Source organism: Lytechinus variegatus, chromosome 14 (assembly GCF_018143015.1).
Source record: "Lytechinus variegatus isolate NC3 chromosome 14, Lvar_3.0, whole genome shotgun sequence".
In the NCBI taxonomy this organism is placed as follows: domain Eukaryota; kingdom Metazoa; phylum Echinodermata; class Echinoidea; order Temnopleuroida; family Toxopneustidae; genus Lytechinus; species Lytechinus variegatus.
Window position 1 is genome coordinate 16,809,772 of NC_054753.1, and position 14,872 is coordinate 16,824,643.

The following is a 14,872-nucleotide window of genomic DNA, read 5'->3' on the forward strand; positions in this document are numbered from 1 at the left end:
AGGGGGTACATTGAGCAGTACTTTATATAGGGGGTCTCCATGCAGGGCAGGAAAATCCCGCGAAAGGGGGTGGGGGTGGGGCTCAGAGCGCGTGCAAGAGAGATAAGATCATTTAAATTGATGGTATAGGGAGAGAGAGAGAACTAAAGAAATGGAAACCGAAAAAAAACGCGAAACATAAATAATAAAAAAAAAAAAACGTTAGTGCTAGAAACGAAATGGAAGCGAAGAGATCATGAAGAAAATTGCAAACACAGTAAAAATCGTTGACTTTAAATTTGTTATGCAACGCTATATAGCTAAACTCTGCAGAAGTTAAACGGTTTAAATAAGTGTTTAAACCCGTAAATAACAAAGATTAATCATTGATATTTAATATTCAATAAATTAAACATGGTTGCAGTGGGAGAAAGCCAAAAAGGGCACATGTCAAAATTGGCATTTTGGTGCAAACAGTTCTTTTCAAATACTTCATCAGCGTGAATTAGATGTGAAGTAGTTGTGTTTTTTGGTAGTAATTCAGTTGAGCAAAGCTTTTTTGAAGTGATTTCTGATCGATAAGATATATATTTAGGCTATATCTTTTCAACGAGAACAAATTTCAAATCTGAAGTTGTAAAACTAGCTTTTTGGTCAATTATGGTGCCAGTTACTGTCAATTAAAAGGCTTCACATGTTACGAGCGCGAATCGCGAGCTAGACTTTTTGACATGTATAAGACATGAACTTAATCCGAGCAGTTTGGAATCATGAAAATTATGTGTATCTAACTAAAGAATCAACGCGAGTGTTAATATGCTGACCAGAAAAGACGATGACTCGTGGGTAAGATGCATATCTCACCATTCGAATAATGCGAGCGCGAAATGCAAGATGAAAATTTGTAAATTCCATCCAGAGAACGAGACATTCCAAGATTTTTTTGGGTGAGAAAGAAAATAAAGAAAGAAAGAAGAAAAAAAAATAATCGAACACATGAGAATATTTAACTGCAAATGGTCACAATGCCGAGGTTTGACTTGTATGAAGTACTTCAATAATTACATATAATGTCACAGAAATGAAAACAACCACTATTAGCAAAACACTTTTGTTAAATGAAAAATAAACATAACTATACAAAGAACATGGGGATCGAAAATAAATAGAAAGTCAAAAGATAATCCTTATATTCTTTATAAGAATTATTTTGGTGAAAGTTGTAAGAGGTTGAATCTAATAAAGTCTATGACGTAGGCATTGGTGGCGGAAGCCAAAAATTTTAGGGGGGACCACCACAATTTTTTGACAAGCAAAAAAAAATGAGGGGGGACACAGGCAACAAAAAATTGACAAGCAAAAAAAAAAGAAAAAAAGGTCATCAGATAAAAATTTAGGGGGGATTGTCCCCCCAACTCAAATTTAGGGGGGGGGGGGCACGTCCCCTCCCCGCCCCCCGCTTCCGCCGCCTATGGACGTAGGGCCAGTACAACGCAGTTTGTTTATTTCTTTTATTATTATATCCGCCTATTACATTTCATGACGAGATCTGGTATTGTGAGTTTAATACCCGGGGGGGGGGGGGGGCCACTTACGTTGACGAGTGGATACCATGCGCGACCAAAAAAACACGTAAAAAGGATGTCTTTTTCACGATAGGGCACGTTACGTACGTAACGTGATAAGGGTGTCAAAAACACAAAAATAATGAAAAAGGGGTATCTATTTCGCTAGGGAAATTACGTGTTTAGGGTCGATTTTGCGGGGATGATGAAATAAAATTAAACTGTTTTATAAAGGATGTCCTTTTTCCCCTAACACTACGTGTTTAGAGTCCGATTTGCGCGAGGTGTAAAAGGTGGGGTCGTACTAAGCCAAAAGCCGACGACCGAAAGACCCGAAACAATAAAACATTCCTGTACTTGTTTAGGGGTTCATTTCAGGGAATATTTGCCAAGAGTATCGTTTTGTTTACAATACTTGTTAAGGGTAGGGTTTCACACACCAAGTCTTGTTAAGGGATGCATTTTCAGAATATGGAAATTACGTGTTTAGGGTGCTTTTCGAGACCCCATGGTCGCGCATGGTATCCACTCGTGAATGGAAGTGGCCCCCCGGGGTTTAATACAGAATTAACAGAAAACCTGTCCATTGCGACAGCGTATGTGAATTGAATCAGTTAATATATAAGGCAGATATATTTGAAATTATCCATTTATAACATGTATTGTGATAGTTCTTATACTATTTAAATGACTTGATTTAATAATGATTCTAATTATTCTGTTGTATAACCCCTCGATTGCCCCACATCTGATTATGAACTAAAGTAATGCATTGTATAAGTGATATATGATAGGTAATTCATACTTTGTACGTAAAAACGCTGTATAAACTTATACATGTATAAAACGCTGTTTATTTTATGAATCTTTTAGTATAGGCATATAGTTGTTTAACAGTTTAAACAACCTTTTTTTTCAATAATTTGTTTTATTTCAATTTTCAGATATTATCTGAAAAAGTCGTAGTTTCAAACACATTTTGATCATAATGAAATAATTGAATTGCAGGTTATAGTTAACATATGAAAATGAAAATTATTTAATTTTATAATTTCCTAAAAAGCGCCTTGAGCACTCTGCAGAGTGGATTTGGCGCGATATAAGTCTAATTATTATTATCATTAAAATGAGGGACTTATTATAAGGAAAGCTTGTATTAGAAAGCCCCTCTGGAAACAGTATAAAACAGTATTAATTTATTGAAGATTAAATATAAATTGTACGTTAATTGTTTAACAGTTTAATCAATTGTTTAAACTCATTAACATAAGGTTCATATAGCCACGTACGCTGTTGTATCAAAATCTCATAAAGCGGTTTTACTCAATATGTTTTTTTCTTGATATGTTGTTCATTCCAAAATTGGTAAATGCATTTGACGCCTGATTAATAGTTTCACACACACCTTTTCTTATTTTGAGAATTATTCTTTCATAAAATTTGTGATATTATATTGCTGTAAATAGGCCTACCGCCTACAGTGCGAATATCAATATGTTTTGAATTTTCTCGAACATCAAGATTTACTCCGAGAAACCAGATATCATAAGTTAAAAACATATTGATTTCTTAATAAGATATGTTTTTTAATAAGTTTGAACTTGACACAGATCTCGCATAATCCGCACTGATTACATATATAGTACGGTACATGTACATTGAATCCCAAATTGGTTCGGTATGACAGGTGCATTTCGTCATTACCTAAAACACGATCTCATTGGATAAAATTTAGCAATGTGTCAACTATTGGCCAATGAACCATCTTGATACTCGAAATTGGCAGAAAGGTCATTTCCTTCCCACTTCCGCTAGCTAGCTACGTAGGCAGTTGCTTTCCTTGTACGTGCACAGGATTTGACGTCTTGTTTCATTCGGGGAAAGAAACTTTTTATATTTTCAGTGAAAACTGAAAATAACAGAAAGTGGCGAAAACAAAACGAAGAAGTCAACACTAGGACGGATAACCCGGCAAACAGTGACCACTTCAGTGTAAGCTATCACGTATTTTCTGTGTTTTTATCCTCCAGATTTTGTCATATTTACGTGTTGTCGCGAGTCAAATCGGCCGGGTGCCTTGCGCATCCTTCCTTAGACTCAGTCACGGGCGGCCGCTCCGCGCCAGCACATCGACTGTTCAGAAAACGACGCGACTTGTAAAGCCGAGTTGACACGTTGACACATTTTCATGCATGCCTTTGATTAGTCAATCAGTTAAGAAATATTGTCGTTTGTCAGATATTTTCTCCAAACTTCTTTCATTAATCTCAGTAGATTAAGATTTTTAAAGAAAGGGAGCGAATAAATAAAATAACCTTTCTGCAATTTGAGTGTGATTTAACCGAGTCATGTGAGTTGTGCAGACAATCTAATTCAAAGACTAATGTCATGGGGTGGTATTCTGAGATCCATTTTATCTCAGATAAAATAAAATATTTTATCTTCGTTAAAATCAGTGAGATAAAATACCCATAAAATCTCTCCGAATTGGTATTCTGAGAACCATTTTATCTACATGTTATCTCTGTAAGACACACCTATTTTTTAATCAATATCCAATTAGAAACGCGCTTTTATAGCTCTCTCATATCACTCAACCAATTAAAATCCATTCCGCCAGGAGGTGTGGCAAAGGGGTGAGATTGCGTCAATTTATTGACTTCAAATACGCTTGCACTATACGCTTACGCGTCTTCACGGAGATTTCTTTTTAACAAAAAGGACAATAGTCTCATCTTTTTTCGAAGTCTTTATCGCATCTTTTCAAGCATCATTTCAAAGACAATATTAGTCAAGAAAAGTCTCATTAAATACTCTCTGATTGTACAGGAACAACGTTAAGGTGTTATTCTCAATAAATATATAATTTTTCTTCATTTTCATGTCACCATTTGGGGTTAATTCACCTAGAAATATTGGTGAAATCAACGTCGCAGAGATAAAATAGCCTCTACCCTCTTTTAAGTTTATTTTTATTTTTCTTCAAAGTAACATGGGGGCAAGCACATCATAAGCGTTGCAATGGCCAGATACGCGATGGGTATGTGTACGCAGGCATTGTTCTGTTGCGTATCATCTGTAGATACGCAAAATAAAATTTATACGCAAGATAAAATCTAAAATTTTATCTGAGAGATAAAATCTCATCTCAGAATACAAATTTCATTTTAAGAGATAAAATAAAATATTTTAAAGATAAAATGACCTCAGAATACCACCCATGAATTTTTTTTAGTCTTGCGAGACTGAGTCGAAAGTGAGTGAGTCATGGAATGATTGGTAAAGTGTATGCCAAAGTGAATGAGAAGTCACAAAAAGATGGTAAAGTGTGTGCAAAATTTAGAGAAAAATATTAGGCAAATAGCACCTGAGGCTGAAGTGAAAAAAACTAATGTAGGCCTAGCCTAGCTATCTAAAGTAATGGTGGGCCACAAAAACTTGGACATGATGATGGAGTATTTCATTAATGATTGTCAGAGCTGAGTGAGGCAGAGGAGAATTTCTGGGATAAGGCAATGGCATGCTTTATATCAAGCCTGACCTTGCACAACTTTTTTATTGTTTGCTAAAATATTGTCTCACCTGCGAAGCAAAGTGAGACTATAGGCGCCGCTTTTCCGACGACGGCGGCGGCGGCGTCAACATCAAATCTTAACCTGAGGTTAAAGTTTTGAAATGACGTCATAACTTAGAAAGTATATGGACCTGGTTAATAAAACTTGGCCATAAGGTTAATCAAGTATTACTGAACATCCTATTAGAGTTTCATGTCACATGACCAAGGTCAAAGGTCATTTAGGGTCAATAAACTTAGACCATGTTGGAGGAATCAACATCGAAATCTTAACCCGAGGTTAAGTTTTTGAAATGTCATCATAACTTAGAAAATATATGGACCTAGTTCATGAAACTTGAACATAAGGTTAATCAAGTATCACTGAACATCCTACATGAGGTTCATGTCACATGACCAAGGTCAAAGGTCATTTAGGGTCAATGAACTTTGGCCAAATTGGGGATATCTGTTGATTTCCCCTCATAACTTTGAAAGTTTATGGATCTGATTCATGAAACTTGGACATAATAGTAATCAAGCATCACTGAAAATTTTGTGCAAGTTTGAGGTCTCATGATTAAGGTCAAAGGTCATTTAGGGTCAATGAACTTTGGCCGAATCGGGTATCTGTTGAATTACCATCATAACTTTGAAAGTTTATTGGTCTAGTTCATTAAACTTGGACATTAGAGTAATCAAGTATCACTGAACATCCTGTGCGCATTTCAGGTCACATGGCCAAGGTCAAAGGTCAATGAACTTTGGCCGAATTGGGTGTATCTGTTGAATTACCATCATATCTCTGTAAGTTTATTGGTCTAGTTCATAAAAAGTGGACATAAGAGTAACCATGTATCACTGAACATCTTGTGCGAGTTAGAGTAGTATTCAAAGTCAGCACTGCTGCTATATTGAACCGCGTGATGCAGGTGAGACGGCCAGAGGCATTCCACTTGTATTCAAATAACAGCTACAGAATTAGCGGCAAGGTGGTAGACAAAATTGTGAAGTACTGTATAGCCGGGGTTTTGCTGATATCTCGATCTAAAAATTCTACTTCTGCTCTGTCAGTCGATGATGGCACACCACTACAGACTATTGCAGTTGGACGGAAACTCAGAAAGCCAAACTCTGGTGACTGAACATCAATTCAGAGATCACATCATCACATGATCACCAAAATTATTTGTGGGGTAATTCATGTTTAAACAACATGGGAAGAAGAAAAAAAAACTTCTTCAAAGCTAGTTTTTGTGATAGGTAGGTGACATGATTAAGTCGGGCTATAGGCACTGGCACTAGATTTGTGCTGTAGACACTGGTAGACATGTGCCCCAAAAGTCAATATGTGAGTTGGCCCCAACTGTTCTTCTTGAGTAAACAATGTAGTTAAACTTTTAGCATCATCTTCACATTTTCTGGCAGCCAAGTTGATTATCTATAGATTTGACATGTTTCCACGGCTCCTTCGAGTCTTACACAGTCCTACATGTAGGTTATCATAAAGACTTTAAAATGCCTATTTTTAGCCACTAGCCCACACAGTATAGGGACCGGTATGCATACATGCATCTCCAGCACATTTTGTGGAGTATAATTTAAACCTTATTTTTCACTACATTTATTCAGGAAATTTTTAGGTAAGTTTTGAGCAATGTCTGATAATAAAGAATATATTAAGGTAATGCGGTTTAGTGGAAATGCTGTTTCGGTTTTTTTTTGTTGGAGTACCTAATTAAGTGACCAAAACATTTTCAAGACATGAATGAAGTTGGGGGAGGGGACTGGCAGAAATAGTTTAAAAATCAGGTGTGATTGTAATGAAATTAATTATATGAAAGGAGAAGAAATAAGAATGTTAAAGGTTTATTTAAATCAGACAAGAGATAAATGGATAAGAAATATACTTAAAGGGGTGTTCCAAGCTGGAAATCATATGATTTGAATAGATTAAGAAAAATCAGACCATCAAAACACTGAAAGTTTGATCAAAATCGGGCAAGCAATAAAAAAGTTATGGCATTTTAAAGATTTGAAGTATTCTGGTGAAACAGCTTTAGGCATGTATTCAATGAGCAAACTGATGATGTCACATCCCCACTTGTTTATTAGCATCTTATTATATGACATTGGGTTTATTCAATTGTTTTCCTTCAAGAACCAAAATATTGGAATAAAAACTGATGAAGTGCATTAGATATTTAACTTATTTCATTACAAGGGAGACAAAGGAGATCATTCACACATGTATGAAAAATTGAAACAATTGCGATTTCATGTAATAACATCAGAAAATGTTAAGTGGGGATGTGACATCAATTCAATAACTTTGCTCTTTTTGCTCTTTGAATTTATTTAGATATGAATATTTTTACCCTTGAGCAGTCCTGTAAAATAAACATGGTGATCTAAGACAAAGTCATGGAAAATGACTTAGTCATGCCACAAATTCATATACATATCTGCTTATCGGTGTTGGTGATATTCGTTGTGGTCATTTTTTTTTTTTCAGATTAGATTGCAGGATTGCACAGTAAGGTCTTTGTAGAGACTTTCATGTAGATCTACCATGATATGGTGGCAATTAAACTTTTGATATATGATAGCATTTATTCCATTCATCATTAAGACAACAACAAAACAAGGTACATGCAAAGTTAACATTCATTACAATACATGGGAAATCGTAAAATAATGCAATGATAAAATATGGAAAATATTAGAAAAAAGATTATACATTAACACAATTTATAAATGAATGAGGAAGCAACTAGAAAGGCAAAGCCTTATTGATGCTGCCACCTTTACAAAAACTGGAAACTGAATATATGATATTGTGAAATGTATGATGTAATACATACTGAATACCATAAACATTGAGCATGAAAGGGGGAAATACAAATTTTAACACGAATAACAAAAACTGTAATCAATACCAATTACTATAAAATCGAAAGGGGGGGGGAGAAAGAAAATTGATTTTTATCGTGAAATCATTGTTCTCTGCGAAGTTCTACAATATACATGTAGACCCATTGGGCCCCCTGTGGACTTATACGATGAATGCTTATACAATGCTAGAAGATACACATTCAATGTTTGTTTGAAATTTTTTTTCTTTCTTCAAATATAGTGGTGCTGTCTGACTTTGATCACGACCCTAGACCATGAGTACGGATCCTCAATATTTGCCTGGCGGCAGTGCCCCGGCTCCGGCCGTTGACCCCAATGGCTTCAACATCGAAGAAGAAGCCTACGAACCTCCCACCTACGATGAAGCTTTTCCCCCCATGGAGAGCGCCGCCATGGGCGGTGGGCCAAAGCGTGGCCCAAGTGGACGCGGGCCGTCCTATGCCAGAATGGCAGTCAAGTCTTCCATAGTTACTCAGGTAATACATTTGAACACTTGCCTGTGCCTTTTTTACTTTAAAGACTAGAATTCATGTGAAGTGACAATTTTGTAACTGGTTATAGGCAGGTACATGTAGCCTACTACATGACATGTTATCTACATGTACTACAGATTTGTGCACTTTGATTACGGCTGTCTCAATTTGGGAAAGATTTTTCTGATATGAAATAAAATGATCCTGATATCCTTCTTATGTCATATACATCTAGAGACCGCTTTCTGCCATTGAGAAAACAGTGAACTATGTGTATGAAACAGAAATGATAATTTTTAACATTCATCAGTCTCAAGTATTGTTGTTTTCATATTTTGTGTAGTTCTGTTTTCATGTATCTATAAGAAATTGTTTTGTTTGATCCTTATGTGGGCCAAAAAAGTTTTAAGGAATCAAAGATTAAAGGCCCCAATTGAGCTACGTGTACATGGTATTTTGTATATAACTCAGACCCATATGCTTACAGTTATAGGCTCATAGGATTTTCATCTTTTCTACATGTTTGTTTCCTCCTTTTTAGGTGTTTCATGTGCCTTTAGAGGAGCGTCGCTACAAAGAAATGAACCAAGGTTTTGGTGAATCTGGTAGTCAATCGAGCAAGATTTGCACAGATATCATGAAGAACAGCAGTGAGTAATCTCCAATGTCACTCTCAATATATCTTGTATAGCTGGCATTCTCTGACCCATTTTAACACTAAAAAAACCCAACAGACCAATACTATACCTACACTCATTCATATCCTGTAATTTCAGAGTATTAACACAAGGGAAAGAATGCTAGCTAGCTTATACTGCAGTAGCACATTCATTAATTCTTGCACATCTGCTTTTCTCTGACTCATTTTCACATTTTAATCTTAAGAGTGCTGAAGTGAACCAAATAGCACTTGCTAACTGGTACTTTCAGGTATGTAGTTGCCACATTCAGAAAATCTCTATGTATGACTGACGCTGAAACTTACATGAAATTTGCGTGTAGCATTCAGGAAGAATGTGAAAACTGGCCCACCGCAAGGATGTGCTCTTCTAATGCCCCCTGCCTCATGATAAAATAATTGATTTTTATGTCTATATTTGACCGTGATTGTATTTTCATTCAGATGCAAGCATTGAGATGAGTCTTGCTAAGGACCAGAGTTTGACCATTGTAGTGACCGGCAAGGAGGAAGCGGTCATCAAGGCCAGGAGAGAGGTCATGAACAAATTACAAACACAGGTAACTCCAACTACATATTGTAATCCCACATGTAGACCTTGATGTTAGTACATGTAGATCTAGTGTGACAACTGGAAACTAACTTTTCGAGTCAAGAAAGAAAGGAACATTCTTTGAATTTTGACTTGCATATCAACACAACTCTTTCTGCAACAGGCCCCAATTCATACAATACATCCATGAATTGTACATTAAAAAAAGGTATAAAAAGTAGTCTTAAAAACTTTTGTGGAGCTGAAACCACTTTTTTTACAAAATTCTTTTCTTTAAGGTTCGTTTTGGCTATGTACTTCTCCAGATCATAATAATTTTTCATCACTTTCAAGATGTTTTAAAGGATGACATTTAATTCTTGCATGTAGCTATGTATATTTTTTTCTTACAATGATCAAAACAATTTAAAGCATACAATGATCAAAACACAATTTAAGGCCCTATGTCCCTATGTTATATTCATGCAATGGATGTTCATTTATTTCCCCACCCAGGCGAACATTACAATCCAGATCCCCAAGGAGCACCATCGTTTTATCATCGGGAAGGAAGGTAAGAAGCTGAAAGAGCTGGAACAAGTCACCATGACCAAGATCACCATACCAAACAGTGAAGAGAGCTCGGATATGATCAGGATCGTCGGACCCAAGGAGGGCATCGATCAGGCCAAACACGAACTACAACTCATTTCCGATGAACAGGTAGGCAGGGGTGTATGATCAAGTAGTTTGTGAAGTTCAGCATCATTTTATGAACGGCTGGATTAGGAAATTTTGAAGCCATCATTAGATCACAAATTTGTTCGTGATAATACATATATTATACTGTGATACTGATTCAGATAGTTTCAGTCCTGGTGGAGATGGCAATTAGGAATAGTAGGAGGATAAAATTGAATTGGTACAAGTAGTGATAGTGATGATGATAATGATGATGATTAATGTTTACAACAGTGGTGGTACATGTAGCGGTGGTGATGATGATGATTGTGGTGGTAGTGATGATGATAGTGGTCATGATGATAATGAAGACCGATGATGATGGTAATGATAATGAAAGTGATATCACATGATGATGGTGATGATGTTGATGATGATGATGAAATCCTTAATGGATACAACTGATATTTTGTTATGCTGAAGCTAATCTAAAGTGGAAAGAGGATTAGAGGTAGTTTTAAAGAAGATTGCAAATAATAATAGTAATAACAATATGAATCAATTGTTCTCATGATTTTGGTTGGTCACTTTGATTTGTGTCTCCTTTCCTTCTAATTCCATGCATTAAACTTATCACATACTTTGAGAAGGATTAAAAATTACACTTCTCTTGTGGCTTTCTCCCATACAGGCCAAGAGAGCATTCGAGCGATTGATCGTCCCCTACAAGTACCATCCTTTCATTTGTGGACCTGAGAACTGTTTCATCAAGGACCTTTCAGCCAGGACCGGAGCCAAGATCAGCGTTCCACCCCTCAGTGCTAGGAAGGATGAGATTGTTGTGGCTGGTGAGAAGGAAGGTGTCCATGAAGCCAAGGCTCTCATCCTAAGGACCTACGAAGAGAAGGTATGTTTCAAATTAGTGCTGCAGCCGAACCGCCGAACCGAACGGAAGTTCGCAGAACTTGGTACTTCCGAACCGGACCGAACCGAACGCCAAGGCCTGGTTCGGAAGTTCGGTAAAAAAAAAAAATGTTAATATGCAATGCGTAAGTGCGATGACTACATAGATTTAAGTATAAAATTAAACAAAAAAATATTGGTTAGTGATTGTGCACAAAGAGAATTCCACTCAATATATTTTTAAAATCCACTATGACAGCTCCCATCACGTCTTTGATTGAACTGTTATCAACTTAAGAATATTTTATTAACATAAATATATTTTTTCTTGATAAAATAAGGGGACATTTGAAGCTAAACTCGGTATAAAAGTGTGGTGTAATTACGTATTGCCATAATCGATCGTGATCGTAATCGGACCTAATCATTTTGTATTTAATAAAGAAAAAGAACCAGACATAAATTCATTCCTCGTAAATGACAAAGTATGACAGTTTCGGTCTCGTGTTTGATTAAATTTTTATCATTTTCAATTTTTTTTTATAAACATGAATATATTTTTTTCCTTATAAAATGTGGGGACATTTTAAGCTTAGCTCAGTTAAAAAGTGTAGTTGAATTACGTATTGCTGTAATCGGACGTACATTTAATTGTTTTGTATTTAAAAAAAGAAAAAGACAAGACAAATTAATTCCTTGTGACTGACAAAGTAATGGTAAAGTATATATATTCCACCTTCTGAAATTTCCATATTAATATAAAAGATAAATAAATAAGAGATGAAGGAATGAGGGTGAAAAAACAGAAAATATAAAAATTCAAACCAAATCAACGCATGTTCCCTGATCGATGTTCCGGAAATGGTTGGTAAGGAAAGTTGAAACAGGAAGTCCAAACAACCTGCTCTCGGTTGCTATTATACAGGTAAAATTTGTATTCCGAACTTGAAACGTTTTTCCATTGTCAATATTTTCTTAAAAGTGGTTTAATCTGGTCAATTACTGAAAATGAAATGATAAATTATCAGTTCCGTCTTAGTTCTGACGATCAACGCCGGGTGATTTCACAACACTAAAATACAGTGTACAGTCCCATGTACTCATTTTCGTGTTGGAAATATGTTTGAAGTCACGTAGCGTCGATCTTTCTGGACCAAGAATGGACTGATATTTTATCTTTTTAAAGTAATTCATTGACCAGATTTCACCACTTTTCAGAAAATAGGGACTTTCTAAAACACTCATATTCTTTGGAATGTGAATTTTACCGTTATAATAACAGTTGAGTGGAGGTTGTCTACTGTTTCGACATTCCCGATCAACACTTTCCAATTTGAGAAGCTGCGTTGGCAATGACATCGTAATTAGGCCTGGGACGATTGTCATTTTCACCATTCGATTATTTCCTGAAAAAATAATTGAATGATTTGATTGTTCGTTGGGGAATCACGTCTTTTAAGTCACAATAGGTGACCTAATTTATGGTGACCCCCCCCATGAAGAAATCTCCATCAAAGTCACATGTTTAGCATAAATGAAAGTAGGCCCTTTTCCCCCTTTTCCATGATTTTTATATCAAAAGAAACTACATGAAATGAGATTAAATCTTTCAGTATATTGTTCCAATGAAAATCTTTCCTAAATCAATGCTGTTACTCTGGCATCATGCATGCATCCCTCCAAGTGCCACACCCCTGCATATGAATGAATCAGCCCAGATCAGCAAAGCCCAAAGACGTAAACAACTCATTCATGAAGTATTCTTTGAGATTGACCCCAAGTGGAGCATTTCACTTGAAAAATTTCATCCCTTGCCCACACCATGTCTCCGCCCCCACTTGTGGCACTGCCCACGATGCTACACATGTATTTCAAAAAAAATATTTTGCAAAATATTTCATTTGAAATACCTTCAAAATTACGATTTTTTTATCATTTGAACCTACATGTATAACTGGGTCTATTTTTGGAGACTAGTCGAGAAAGTACTGGTGAAGACGGGCGCATGTTGGAATGTCGTTTTCATTGTGTGAGGGGGATATAAAAAAGGTTGCATTGTTTTGAAACATGAAAGGAATTGTCCGGCTCCCACCCTATCTTTCTCTCTCTCTCTCCCTCACACACACACACACACACACAGATGGGGGAGGGGTCAATTCATTTCTGAAGTCATGACCTTTCCTGATAAGGGAACCACTGCCTTCTTCTTTGTTTCCCAAAGTTTCATTGGCTATCCGAAGGTCCAATCAGCTCAAGTGAGCTGGTTGTGTGTTTACTTATTAAGGTCGGGTGGGATTAAAATTTTCGGAGCGCTTTCATGTTGGTGTGTAACTGTGAATGTGATACAATCATTGATAAGTTTTGAAAAATTACCTCGGTAACATAATTTTTAAACCTGTATGAAGTATTAAAAAACCGTTGTCATCGTTGTTTTCTTGTTTTTGTTATTATTACTTGGGTATTCGAGTTATCCCAATGTCATCATCAGGATCTACCGAACATTTGATTAGTGTAAATTTTTCTAATCGATTGGCGGCATGCCAATCGAACCATTCGATCAATCGATGTTTACTCCCAGGCCTAATCGTAATCGATCATGATCATAGCTACATGAAATAATCATAAGAAAAATATTCTGATCTTTGTAATTCTGTTTCTGTCCTGATTCTCTCATTATCAATATTTTTTCTTTTTTTTAAATTTTCATTTAAAAAAGGAAAGTAGAAATGACTGTTATTTTTTGTTTAAAGATTAAAACAAAAGAAAGTTCAACACTTTTCATAACTATTCTTTTTAGAAACAAAATTATAAATATATGACAGATCATCCTAGATATCACTTGTTTGTGGGTCGGCAATCTTTATTTTTTATATGTTAAATTTAATTTGGCATTTATTGCCGAACACCGAACCGAACCCGAACATGCCGCCTGACTTGCAGCACTATTTCAAATATAATGATTTCCTTGGTGATGGGATAGTTTCTCTTGAAATGTTTTATATGTTCCTCATTAGACATCAATTCCACCTCCTTTATCAATTTTTTTTGTAAAGTGTCCTAACTTCATAAAGCTTAGTGATTGAATTATTGCACATCAAACCTTCAGTGGTAACAGTGGTATCAAAATGTCGTCGAGGCCGGCCCCAAGGCTATATTTTGTCAGTCATGTCCTCGGTCTCAGGATGAGTTACATTTACAGTATTACAGGTTTTCCCCAGGGGCCTCTGGACTGGGAACAATTTACAACAGCCAGATTTCTTCAGGATATCCCTAACCTTATTAATCAAATTTTGAGAGGTATAGAATTGATGAATCCAAGTCAAATGATGATAATAGTAATGAACTAAAAGGTTTTTCCGTTTTTATTATTTTTCAGAAACTGAAGACCACCACCGTATCCCTGGAAGTCCGCAAATCCCAGCACCGTTACGTCATCGGCCCCCGTGGTTCCAACCTTGCTGACATCTTGAAAGAGACAGGAGTCTCTGTTGAAGTCCCCCCGACTGACAGCCCGTCTGAGACCATCACACTGCGTGGTGAACAGAGCCAGCTGGGACCAGCTATCACACAGGTCTATGCCAAGGTATGCGA

At 36.3% G+C, this 14,872-nt stretch overlaps 1 protein-coding gene across 1 annotated transcript in view; it reads left to right on the plus strand.

The window, feature by feature from the left end:
* The first annotated feature begins 3,364 nt into the window (after positions 1-3,364).
* The window catches only part of LOC121427570 (vigilin-like), a 36,249-nt gene continuing 24,741 nt past the window's right edge, over positions 3,365-14,872 (plus strand). Inside the window, 7 exon segments of the mRNA XM_041624025.1 lie at positions 3,365-3,536; positions 8,234-8,489; positions 9,028-9,136; positions 9,610-9,725; positions 10,214-10,420; positions 11,070-11,285; positions 14,658-14,864. Coding sequence (XP_041479959.1) covers positions 8,268-8,489; positions 9,028-9,136; positions 9,610-9,725; positions 10,214-10,420; positions 11,070-11,285; positions 14,658-14,864 — 1,077 coding nt within the window. The 5' untranslated portion in view covers positions 3,365-3,536; positions 8,234-8,267.